Source organism: Harpia harpyja, chromosome 5 (assembly GCF_026419915.1).
Source record: "Harpia harpyja isolate bHarHar1 chromosome 5, bHarHar1 primary haplotype, whole genome shotgun sequence".
Lineage (NCBI taxonomy): Eukaryota > Metazoa > Chordata > Aves > Accipitriformes > Accipitridae > Harpia > Harpia harpyja.
The window spans coordinates 79,637,642-79,650,818 of record NC_068944.1 but is presented as its reverse complement, the minus strand read 5'-3'; the positions used below and the strand labels follow the sequence as shown (position 1 = coordinate 79,650,818).

Here is a 13,177-nt window from a genome sequence, read left to right as displayed (position 1 = left end):
TGACCTTTCCTCTTTTAATACTATAAAAGAGAGTTTGTTACCCCAGCCAAAGCCTTCTTCAGGGAAGCAAAGATAATCAGAGAGCAATGATCAAATCTCCTTCTATCCAAGTGCCTGCCGGGGAGCAGAAAGACCTCTTCTGCTCAGAGCACATTCTCCAACTCCTGTGTCATGGCAGCATTCACAAAAATAGCTCTCAAGGGCTGGGTGGGCTGGTGACTACAATGGCAGCTGAGAGGCTCAGGAATTTCTGAGGCCCTCCCCTAGCCCCTCAACCCCAACCCAACCCAAAGCAGTGGCTGGCAGAGCCCTGGCTCATATCATATTTCTTCAGACAGTGAAGCCTGTGCTACCCTTAAAAATTTTGCTATTGTAGCTATGTGACTTTCCAATGTAAAAAAACCTTACCAAAAAACCTCCGAATTCCAACCTTCTTTTCCCAGAGTGCCATACACTAGCAAGAGCTCTAGTGCACACAAAGTTATGCCAGGCAAAAAGTACTGTCAGGAACTTTATCTGTTCATTGGGGATGCTGTAATGAAAACACTGCCAGCAATCCACCACCGCCAAGTGGGTTTGTTGGTCCTACAGCCAGGCCTGTCCGACACCACTGCCGCTTTGCCTTGCCAAGCAGAAGAGCACAAACACTGACCAACCCGGGTTCCAGGTGAATCCCACCAGCAAGGCCTACTTTGCTTAGCATGAAGGGAAAAAGTAAACAACACTTCTATAGCACTGTGGCAATGGGCATCTCACCAAGACTGCGTGAAGTCTGATAGTCCATGGGGAGCCTCAATCCCTATTTCGTTCATGGACATGACTGGAACTGAGCTTCATCTACCCCTCGCTTTAACCTCCAGCGCTTCTGCTGCAGCAGTGTATTCCAGTGCAGGATGCCTCCCTCCCTCTACTTCACAGCGGGCTATTTTTATCAGACAAGCAACAATTTCTATTTTGGGTAAGCAAAGATTTTGGCAATGCTGTGTGCTTTTCCCAGCCTTGCCTCTGTCACTCCCCAGTCTAGCAGACAGGACAATCATGTTTTACCCTGCATCCTCCAAGGCAAATACAGAAGAAATGCATTTGCAGTTCTGATCCATCACTTTGCCCCAGACATGGAAAGAAATCTAATTTTAAATCTAATGAACAAGTACAGAGAAAGAATCAATGGCTAGAAATTGAAGAGAAATAAATTCAGACTAGAAAGTACAGATTGTTAATTAACTAACCATGGTGACACGCTACTGAGAGATGTAAAATCTTCTCCATTTCTTATAGTCCAGAAAGCAAAACTAGACTTTAAATGTTTTGTTGTGGCTAGATGCAGTCATTCATGGGTATGGTTTCCAAGCCTGTACTATGCAGGAGACAGAGACTATAATAGCTCTTTTATTACTGTGATGGCAGTATTCAGACACTGTAGTGCACTGGGTACTCTGCAGACATCAAGTTACTGACAAGCTGGCACAGCCGGAGGGCATCACTGAGACGAGCATTCTCATGCAGGTTTCAACTGGAATTTTTCAGTTCGGGTTTTAAAAGTATACAAACAAAACAGGCTTGCATCTCATTAAGCCTTTGTTAAATCTTGCTCACAAAAGGACCAATACACAGCAATACTGATTAATCCAAGATACACAACCATCTGCCCCCTTCTTTAGGGGCAATTCTTGGGGAATCCTCATGACAAATTCCACCCACAATCTACAGCAGTCACGACAGAGGTCTGCACCTCCTCCTGTTCGACAGTGTGAAGAACAGCAAGGCCCTGCAACTCCCTTGCAGGGAGCTATACGGCAACAAAAGATCTGTAGGCACTGTTTAGAGGAGAATGTACGTGGTGAGAAAGTTGGCCTAGAGACAGGAAGAGAAGGAAAAATACTATGGGAACTGGGAAATAGCATTAGACATCTTAATTCAGTCAGACTGTCTGGAGATAGACAACCTGTCAGTTGAACCGCGTGCTTTACTGCTGGCCGGACTGATCCGTGTCTGAGTCTTCCAGGCAGTCACCAAATAGGCTCCTGAAGGAACGCCAGAACCTTGCTGTCCTCAAAGCCCATATCTCCCTGTACTCATGATCTAGGCAGACATATTTATTCAAACAGAGCAAAGACAGGGCTGGGCAAATGACAGCTGGAAAAAGATAAACATGGGCACCAATTGGCCCTTCCCCTGAAACAGGACATTTATAGATGCCGCCCATACAGCCCGGCATTCCAGCATGTTCAGCCCCACATTCCAGTGCCAGGCGTTCCTGGGCTGACATGGACTGCTCAGGCACAAGTTCCCAAATGCTGCTCTGCTCTGAACAACACTAGGGCTGTCCAGCAAAGAGGCAGCTGCTTGCGTGGGGCTGGCTCTCTCCTTGTTTCCAGCTACTAAGTTACACTAAGAGATGCTAAAAATACATTAAACCTTTTCCTGATAATACTTTTCTGTGTGAATAGCCAGGAGAGAAAACCCAAAAGCTGGGGAGTATGGGAAGGAACAAAATGAGACAAAGCTGGGCTCTAATCAGTGTGAAAGCAGAAGAGCAAGAGGGCCTGAAGCCAATGAGAGGATAGATGAATAGGAGAGGAGACCTGTCTGGATAGAATGAGATGGAGACGGTAATGGTAAAAGAGATGATCCTGAAACAACAGAATGGGAATGCAGAATCTGATGATGACAGCAATGGGTGGTCTTGCTGCAACAGGAGGAAAGAAATTGACGTGAAGACTGAGGATGTTTGTGAAGGAGCAGGCAGAAACCCAGTGAAATGGGTATGATGCAGGGAAGATAAAACATGACCAAAAAAAGCAAGATGGAGAGGTGAGGCGAGATTTTAAACAACACAGGAGAGACGGATGACTTTGTAATCTGTGAAGTTTCTGAAATCTGGATTTTCTCTTGGCTGAGCCACCACTACATATCAGGGACTGAAATGCAGGTCATGGGCAGGAGTATCCAAGGCCATATCAGGGCTAAGTCATGATATGCAATCACCGCCACTTTGCCTTTTGCAGTCCTAGATGGATCTTGACTTTCTTTTAATACTTTTGGTATCAGCACCCTACATCCCTCCTCCTTTCTAAACACCATCCCACAATAAATTTACACCTAAGCTATGCACACATTGTCAGGAAGAATCTTCCCCTCCCTCCTCTGCAGCTTTCAGTAGGGGCTTCCTTCCATGATAAATCCCCTGCACTCTCCCATTCACATGTGTCCCTCTCTCCTCTTGGGCTATTCTTTCTGCCTTGTTCAAGACACTTCCTTTTGCGTCTTGGCAATTACACAGGCCACTTCCCTTTCCAAAATGGAAAGTGACCTGGCTCTCTGCTCTCCTCATTTTCTTATTCTAATCTTTCTTTTGTAGCTGCCTCCTGTTTCAGACAGTGTCAAAGTCTACCACAGTTCTGCTTCCCAGTTTTCCCCTGCAGAGAGCACTGTCATCTGTCACATCAGGGCACAAGGAGAGGGCAGGTAACAGAACGACCACGGCTTCCCCCACGCAAGGACCCACATCTCAACAGCCCCTCACTTACAGTGCGATTGACTCTCTGTAAGCCACTGCTGGGCAAAGCAGCCAGGGTCCGATAGTCCAGTCTCAAAGGTTCACTGGTGATATTCTGGAGAGGGGCAAGGGGGGGAGCAAGAAAAACACAAACACCAGGAAGAGATCAGGCCAGAAGTCAACTAAATCAACTAGAAAGAGCAATTAAAAGGAAACCACCCCTAGTAATAACCAAGGCCTTATCTCCAAACTCTGCAGAAAATTCCCATTGCCTGGAAATGAACCTGGAATTGTTCCAAACACAACCACGGGGACCCATGACAGAGGCCAGGCTTGAGAAATACTGCAGAGAACAGGTCACTCTGGGCCCTTGGTCACCCACTGGTGCACAGATCCCCACCATTCCTCCTGCCCCCATGGGCACATGTCCACTCCCTTATAGGGGGAGAGGAGAATGTGACATACGTACCAGTTTTCTCCAAATAGCATCCAGAAAGGCTTCCAGTCTGTATTTGGAGACATTTGAGAGTGCAAATCTACAATTCCTGTACAGTATCTTTTCTCAACCTTAAGTCACACTCATTGTATAATTTAATTTGATTTTGCTTCCCATTTGCATGTCTGCCTTTCTAATTCAAGTCGTTGTTTTTAACCATTCCTTCCTCAATCACATTACAGATTTCTTCACTTCTGGTATCTTCTTACACCCAAAAGTCAAGTCTTTGGGGGTGGGGGAGTGGAGAACAGAAGTTACAGGGAATGAGCACTTTTAGAGGTATCGTCAGCCTTCAAGTCCAGCTCAGCCCTTTTCTGCCACTCTCCAACCCTCCCACCATGCTCCTCACCTCTGCCTCCTCCTCAAGTTGCTGTGTGGCTGCCTCCCGCTCCCTACGCATCCACTCCTTCCATGAGACAGGACAGAGTCAGAGCAGCATCCAAGCAGCACAGGCAAAGAGAGAGGGAAAGACATCAGCACCATGCTGTGCAGCAACTCCAAAGCGGGGACAAAGGAGCAGGAACAGCAGTGGCGGCAGGAGAGGGCAAGCAGAAACCCAGTGCACAGGTTGGGCCCAGGGACAGAGGAGCTGGAATTCTGCATGAGCTCGGTTATCACCAGCAAAACAGACAGGAACGGACACCCCGTACAACACAGGCCAGGGTGTCACCAGAGGAGGGGAAGAGAGCAGACATCTCTAAGATCCTCAGCAGGGTCAATCCTGGGGAAAAGCGAAAGGAGCTAAAGCCCCCCCCGCCCCAAGCACAAGGTACGCCGTCACCAAGGGAAAGAAGATTGCTTATTGTGAGAAGAGACATCTTGACAGAGCACAGACTGGAGAGGCTGGAAGGGAATGGAAAAACAAATCTACAGAGCACAGGCCTAGCTGTCACTAAGGAAAAAGACCTAAAAAAATCACGTGCTTGTTTATAGCATCACAGCCAAAAGACTATATATAGAGACAGAAATTGTATAAGCATAAGGCAGGGCTTAAAATCATCTGGTCAGCTCTCTGTCATTCAGCGCAGCACAGGAATATTATAAGAGTGACCAGTGACTAATCTCACAAGCCCCAGCTATGGGCTTGCTTCCAAGCTGCAAGAGGAAGGTAGTAATATGTTACTTGTCTTAAAGAATGATTTCTGTGCATTTATACTGTTGTGACTTTTTGCCCAGCACCTATGCTGCAGAGCGAGGGCTGTGGACAAAAGCAGCATCATTCTTGCATTCTATTGTGCATTGCAACCCTCCTGGCTGCTCCTCCCAAACAGTAGCAACCAGATGGTCCAGAAGTCCCAAGGCTGGAAGGATGGGAGGTGAAAGGCATCCGAGAAATACAGAGGGTGTTAACTGAAAATTCTGCTAAGCACCTAGGCCCTTCTCTTCAAAAGCTTCTGTGCATTACCCACTAGTAAATAATCAGTGTCCCACATAACACCCTCGGATCTCCAAACAATAATGAGCATCATGAGAAAAAACTAATGCTCTGGAGGATCACAAGACCCAAAGGGCTATTTACGGATATTTAAGCTAAAGTCTGTTCTGAATCTGGTTATGCTTATTTTGGACAAGTGTTATCTGTAAGGTGAGTGTTCAAGCTGACATTAATCTTGTATGTGATCTTCCTCTGAGGTCTTAAGTTGAAAAGAGACAAGAGCACCAGCCAGCCCAGATGGAGCTACAGAATGTTCAAAGTTCATCTCTGACAACATCTGGGGAGCCTGGAGAAGCTCTGGATTAAGATTAGAAAAATAAGTACAGCTCTAGAGTTGGCATAGAGAAATGCACTGTGAATCAGTCCATGGTGATTTGGAGTTACTAATACTGCTATTAGAAACTGAATTATCAAAGTACTGAACTTGAGAGATGTATGGAGTGAGGGCAACAGTAGTATCTGAAAACCTCTACAGGACTAACTGTAAGTATAGAAAAGCCAAAATTCTTCCCATTTCTTCCATTCACAAGCTTACTGTAAGGAGGCACATTTGTAAGGAGGCACAGGCAGTTCTGGAGGAGACTCTTGGCCTCTGCTGATCACCAGGCTACAGGCCTACTTCTCAGCTCTTCAGAGGTTGGGACAGACAACACTGTAATTATACTAAGCCACACTATAGCGAGAGAAAAGGCAGTACACAGGAATACAGACCTTAGAAGTCCCTAAATACACGTCACTGCAACCTCAAAATATTGCTTTAAAAATCTATCAAAAATCAAACATCCAAGAAAGATGAACCATGATTACTGTGTATTGTTCAGCCTCCAGGAAGAATAATGATATTTGTTATGAGATGTCCACTGTTGTTTTGAAATATTGCTGATAGCTGAATGACTAGCTATTGCTAAGTTTTTTTTCTTTTACATTAACCATTTTAATAAAATTTCAAGTTCAAGTTTTCCATAAAAAGCTATCATAATACCATCAGCACTTTTTGAAATGAGATATGGCCAAGGCTGCATCACCAATCATAAAGGTTTTTCTGTTTTTTTGACAAAGTCTCTGGAGTGTTTTTAAGTAATTTCAGCATAAATTTTGGAAAAGCCTTATCCACCTAAGACTGAGCTAATGCAACCTGCTCAGACAGAGCAGCATGGTTTTGGAGCCAGACTTGCTCTTCTTGGTTTATCCAGAGGTGTTAGAAATGCTGATAATGACTCATAGTAGCTGAAGTCTCCTAGAGAATATTCAAATCCACATGCTACCAACATAAAACTGGTAGGAACACCCTTTGCTGTAACAGTAACACTACAAAATCAGTTTTTCTGAAACCACAACAAACCACCCTCAGTTCCTTCCTAGGCAAGGAACAAGATATTTTATAGGAAAAACCTAAATCTGATCTAAATTGGCTCTGCTCTGAGCTGAACCAAGTGACCTGTAGAGGTCCCTTCCTACCCAAATTATTCATAGAATCACAGAATAGTTTGGGTTGGAAGGGACCTTTAAAGGTCATCTAGTCCAACCCCCCTGCAATGAGCAGGGACATCTTCAACTAATCAGGTTGAAGATTATTCTAGAAGGTCATTCCACTGGAAGAATTCCCATCTAAGTATAGATCTCAAACACCATCAGAACACCTTGCAGATACTTAGGACAGAAATCCCTTGTCTTATTCTCGCACATGCTGACACCGATCTAAGCTGTAGGCCAGCAAAGATAAATCAAAGCTTCCAAAGGGAGTCTGCAACACACTGAACCCCTTTTGTCTCTCTACCCCAGTCTTTTGTAAAATTGTACCCTGCGTAGCCCATTGCAGTCACTGACAGAAGGCAGAGTAGGATTATATAAATATGAAATATATGTGTGTATTTAATGATTATACATATCGCACACCTGGAAGGTCATACAGCCATTTTCTTGTTCATTTTCCTGTTCATGGACTGTAGTCTGTGCCATTGTCTATTCAAAACCTTGACTGTTTTTTCCAAAACAAGTAAAATCTCAAGCGATAACTAAATTATAAAGCTCACCTCCATCCAGAATTGCCAACATAACTACAACCTTGTGGGGTAGCAAATGTAAAAAAACCTGAGTGATTACAACTACAGAAAGAACCTACAGAAATATTAGGTATATCTAAATTGGAAGCCTGAAGAAACACCTGCAAAACGTACACATACTGATCTGCCAGGAGAGCAGATTCCTAAGTGACAATACTGAAAAATTCAATTTTCCCTCATCTTCCAAAAGAATCTGACTGAATAAATTACAGTTTTAAGTGGGATAACTAGAAAACCCAAGTCCCCAGGGGGCTTGACTCTGCTAATCTATTTCTGTGAAAGGCTGAAATAGTGGGCAGAAATACAAAATTCTCATAATAAATTAGAAAAATGATCATGTAAACTGAAGAGCACAAACTTGTGATTGATTAACAGTGCCACTTCTTCAATTCGGGGCAATTTTGAGCTGTGTGTTCTCATCTTTGCTCATAAAAGCTCTGTCAGGTCATGGAGTGCTGTACCGAGAGAACTGTGGGACTTCCAAGCTAATAGGCCATTTTTCTCAAAGTTGCAGCTTGGCCAGAATGTACCAGCAAGTAACAAAGATGAACTCTGCAAATAACAGAAGAGTACCACCAAAGAGGTACATTGGAAGATATGGCAAAGCCAAAAAGCAGCTAGAATAACTGAGCGGTGCACTATGAAGAGAGAAGGCCCAAAGCCCCCCATGGCATTAACAATAGGATAGAGATAATCTGTGGCATTTTCCTTAGGGCTCACAGGCTTGGCAGAACCACTGTCAGAACAGATTCTGCTATGTGAAAAATCTCTCACCACTTTCTCCATTTCTTCTCTCTCCCACTGAGTTGCTTCTCTCACCATTTCCATCTCCTAGGAGAGACCAAAGTTAGAGCCGCTTCACCCAGTGCTCTCTCCTCACTCGGAGCACCTGTAACCTCATGAAGATTTCAGAGTCCCGTCCTAGCGCGTTCCTGATGAAAGTGCTGGGACCTGCTCATCCCATAAAAAGGAAGTCCACTACCCATTATGTTGCAGATTCCATGCACCAAGGGAGACACTAGAGTTTTTCATACATTTTTTCCACTGCCTAACATTCTCCCAGTTGTAGCCTGAATACCCACCTTCTGTAGGATCTCCAGTTCTTCAGGGCTTAAATCCCGATCAATGGAAGAGATACTTTCCAGGCTATTCTTGCGTCCGATACCAGCAGCAAAAGGGTTTGCAATAATTCCTGGGGACATCTACAAAGCAAAAAGGCAAAAAACATGGTGGAAGCCCTCAGCATGCCATACAAAAAATTCCATATCCTGGGCTCACAGATACAGAGTACCAAGATGATCCTAATTAAGTCAGAACTCTTTCACAACTTGAAACATTATTTCAGCTGTCAATTACTCAAGGAACTTCAGGTATAAGAAAGACGAATTTAAACTGAAACAGGTACAGAAAGGGGATAAGGTGACCAGGGATTGGGTACATATTCTAGCGGAGAATAAAAAAGCTTACTTAGTAAGCCTTGAAAAAAGAAAGCTGAGAAAGCACAGGATCACTATGGGTAAGTGTTACCCTGTGGGGAAAGGCAAACACCAATAAACAGACAGGCAATTTACTGTAAATATAACATTGGCACAAGAAAAAATAGGCATAAATAGCCCGGAGAAAATTAGCTTGAAAACTACATTTCTAACCAGTGCAGTGATATTGTGAAACAGTTCTGCAATCAGCAGAAGAGAGACAGTCTTTAGAGACTATTGCTTTTATGAACTGCCAACCACCTGCAGTTCATATAGCAGGAGACCAGACTTTGAAATCTGGGACTTCAAAAAATAAAACCAACAAGAAAACCCCAAACCCCACAACAAAAAAACCAACTACAGCAAAAGGTTGGAAAAAACCAGCAATCTTCTATGAAGAAAGAGGTGGGATCCTCTTGTGGTACTGGTCAGTACAAGGGCACCCTGCACTTCAGTTCTCACCTCAATAGCAGCTGCAGCCTTGGGATCAAAGCCATCACACACTAGCACAAGGAGCGCGTCACCCACACTTCGGAGTATCTGTACTGCTTCTGTATGCGTCATTCCCAGCAAACTCTGATGATTCACCTCCAGGATCCGCATTCCCACTTTCAGACGGCCATCCCGGGCTGCAGCCCCAGAGGAGCTCACCTATAACAAATTGGGTGAATCAAGATATCATGTAAGGAGGTAAGAGAAGATTATAGAGCGTGGGAAGCATCAGGAAGAAGGAATGAGAGAGGACAGCATACAAAGGAAACAGGGAGAAAAGGCTGCGGCTACATGTCAGGGAAAGTGTCTGGAAGTACTCACATATACTTTACGGAGAGGGTAGAAAAGGAAGAACATGTACAGTTTGGTAGAGGAAACAGGTGTGAAAAAAACCTCTTATGGGAGATAAAAAGAATCTGTATTTGAAACGTGTTGTCCCTAGGAAAGAAACTGCTTTTGTTTTGCCAATGAAGCAGGTGAGAAAGAAAGCTCTCGCATCTACGATTTATCTTATCTTCACAGAAAGGAAAGCCTAGTAGTTTTTTGTTGGGAGAGGGACAGAAAATGCAAGCATAAGGATAATTTTTGTGGATAAAGATAAATGAGGCATAAAGACTTTTCACTGTCTTTGTGGTAAACAGGTGTAACAAGTTACGCATGTCTGTCATTTTCCATCCTCTCTTTCAGAGAAATAATGTGTAACTCCTATTTTCTTTCCTCAGCATGTCACAAGAACTCATACTTGCCTCATGTACACAAGCTGTCACCAGGGGAAACAACTGCATGCAGCATATTGATAAGACACATGAAAGCCAGAGTTTGTCTTAAACAGTGCAAGCACCCATATATGTTTGAGGAGAGAATGAATGTGCATGCTTTGCCACCAGAACAAAGGCAGTAAAAGCAAAGAGTTTTATTCCTTTTTTTCCCCTTCAGAACAGGGAAAAGAGACTGCAGGACTTGCTGTAGGTACAAAGTGAAAGAAAAGAAAAAAAACCAAAAAACCCCCCCACAAAAACCCAAACACATGCAAACATGAGGCTCAGGAGAAATATGCAAGCTGGGGAAGTGAGAAAAAAATTGAACAATGGCAATAGGAGAAGCTACTATCAGGAACCAGACAGAAATAAAGGATACAACTTAAAGTGCCTTAGGGAAAGGAACAGAATCACCAAATGGGCATTGCTTTTTCCTAAGAAACCAAAAGGCCTGGAACAAAATGGGACGTACACACAGTCAACCTAGATCAAATGAAGACCTTGGTACATTTGGTATACAGAAAGACCTCACTGGGAACACCAGAGACAAATGAACAGCTTCAATTCAAAGGCCCAGTCTCAAAGCAAAAGAACCAACATGACTACACTTTACAAAGAGAATTGTGACCAGTGCTACACAAGGGCTTCGCAGAAAGAATACGTCAATGTCAGGGATCTCAAGCAAAGCCCATAGATGTATGACGAACACAAGGAGAGCACAAGGGCACACAAAGTTGGTTGCTGGGTGGGGGAAATGCAAGGACATGCATGACTGGTTGTCAAGGTAGGATGGAGGCACAAGTAACATCAGAGGAAGGAAGGAAAGAAAAAACTACTGCACACCACATATTACTGGGATCAGAGAGTGAAAAAAACCCCAAACAAACCAACTGTATGGGTGTTTATTTGATTTATAGAGCTGTTCTGGAGAAAAAATGACAGATATATGTTTAATAAAGTACCTGTAAAAAGAGGAGAAAAAATGCTGCATGCTTTTTTTTTTTTTTTAAAAAAGGTTTGGAGGGAGGGAAAGGAGCCATGCATGCCTACACATAATTTCTTCAGGGTTGTAAAGGAAAACATGTAAGTGTGTGTGAGTGCGTGTGCATGCACAAAAGTGGTAACATGCAGCTGAATGGAAAAAGACCGAATACTCACAATTTCTTTTCCAGGGAGAGCAAGTGCATAAGTGTGACAGTAGAACACCCAGAAATAATGGGAGGAGGTGAAGTTAATGTAGAAAAATGTCCTTAATGCCAACTGTCATCTGTATTATTGAAATGTCACTGAGGGACACTGAGTTATCCCCATTGAGACAGATCATGAATTTCAAATTGTAGATATAATTTATACTTCTCATGGTATTCAACTTGTAACACTTCATCAAGAAGGTTTTAAAAAGGAAGAACCAGATTACAAGTTTTAAAAAAATGACAATTAAGGGACTCAATGGAAATGCAAATTAAGAAAAACTAATGAGAAAGAAGGTAGTAATCAGATGTCCAAAGAGGAGGAAGAAGAAAAAGCACTACTTTGTCTCTCAGTTACTGGAAATACACAGACAAAATAAGAGAAGCAGGAAGAACACTGGTTAGGACCGGGAAGAGATATCAAGCTGAAGTAACACAGTTGAAGGGAGAGCAGACAAGTTCAGTACTATTTAAAAAAAAAAAAAGGGGGGGGGGGGTGTAAACTAACCCTGCAATGGGACTAAAATGTAAGCCTTCCAAACCCCTAAATGCTGTAACACTGAAGGAGATAAAACCAAACTTAATCATTAAAAATAATTGTAGGTTACAATAATCTTGGGTTTTATTTTACAGCTATTACAAATATTGCAGTTGAATGTGCAACTATTACTTTGATAGAGTGAATTTACTCTTTTAACTTTAGAACTCAGATAAAGAAGTTATATCCAAGTAGTAACAAATGTTAAGTATTCCCTTTCTTTGAAAGTAGCCACCATCCAGCAAGGATTAAGACCTCTAGAGCTAGAGCCGAGTTTCTACCCTACCATACCAGCTAAAGAGGGAACCAGTGACACTAACATGAACATCCAGAATTCCCCTTTGGTCAGCAGCAAGACCAAAAATTACACCACTTATCACTATGCTCTGTTGCTAACAAGAAAGAGGCGGCAATACTTTTTGGTAAGGGTCAGGAGGAGCATAAGCTTATACACAGTATACTGTTGAAAAGAAAACATGTTACTTCTTGGGGAAAAGTGACATGACAAATAAATACGCACACAAGCAATCATTTACAAAGGAAAGGGAACAAAATTACAGACACGGTGTGTGGCACAGGAGGAAAGGTAAGCAATTCATAATGCTTTCAATGAAAGGAGGAAAGAGCATGCATGTTTGGGTGGGCAGGAAGGCCACAATCACTTGGCGAAGCAATAGGAGCGGAGGGGAAAAGGAAAGATGTATGGGTTTATGTCACAGAAAAAAAGGCAAGAGAAGAAATGCAAAGCAAAATAAAAGCAAACATAGAAAATGAAAGAAGAAATTTTGTAGCTGTTCTAGAGAAGGAAATACGAAACAGGTGCGCCTCCTTCAGTGGATGGAGAATACTCCGGGAGAATTGATGTACCCAGTGAAAAGTGGAGAGAGTATATCGAACAAATTCCACAGGAATCACCCTTTTCCCTAGCAGTCCTTGCATGCAACCAAGTTGCAGAGTTAGTGGTCTGGTACCTTAGAAATGAAGATGCCTTCATCAGTGGGATCAAATGGATTTCCAGCATGACCTTTTGCTCCACCCCGGATGCTGATGCCCAGCTTTTCTCCTGGAGCCTTTTCAATGCATATTTCCTGTAAACACAGAAAAGGTATCCTTGTTTCTGGGTCAAGTTCAGACTGGAATTGTTAGGGAAACACTCCTAGTAGCTGGCCATATTCTAAATACCCTGAAAACGGCCTGAATTAGACCTTTCACTCATTTGGCACAGTTTATT

The 13,177-nt window shown here is 43.1% G+C and overlaps 1 protein-coding gene across 50 annotated transcripts in view; it reads right to left on the bottom strand.

The window, feature by feature from the left end:
* The window catches only part of SCRIB (scribble planar cell polarity protein), a 114,898-nt gene that overhangs the window by 38,188 nt on the left and 63,533 nt on the right, over positions 1–13,177 (bottom strand). For 27 of the 50 annotated variants that reach the window (XM_052787993.1, XM_052787982.1, XM_052787998.1 and 24 more), the window contains 6 exons: positions 12,918–13,034; positions 9,431–9,619; positions 8,576–8,695; positions 8,268–8,324; positions 4,345–4,401; positions 3,531–3,614 (listed from right to left, as the gene is read on the bottom strand). In XM_052787993.1, coding sequence (XP_052643953.1) covers positions 3,531–3,614; positions 4,345–4,401; positions 8,268–8,324; positions 8,576–8,695; positions 9,431–9,619; positions 12,918–13,034 — 624 coding nt within the window. The remainder of the gene's footprint in view (positions 1–3,530; positions 3,615–4,344; positions 4,402–8,267; positions 8,325–8,575; positions 8,696–9,430; positions 9,620–12,917; positions 13,035–13,177) is intronic. The other 23 variants (XM_052787987.1, XM_052788032.1, XM_052788004.1 and 20 more) reach the window with 5 other exon arrangements.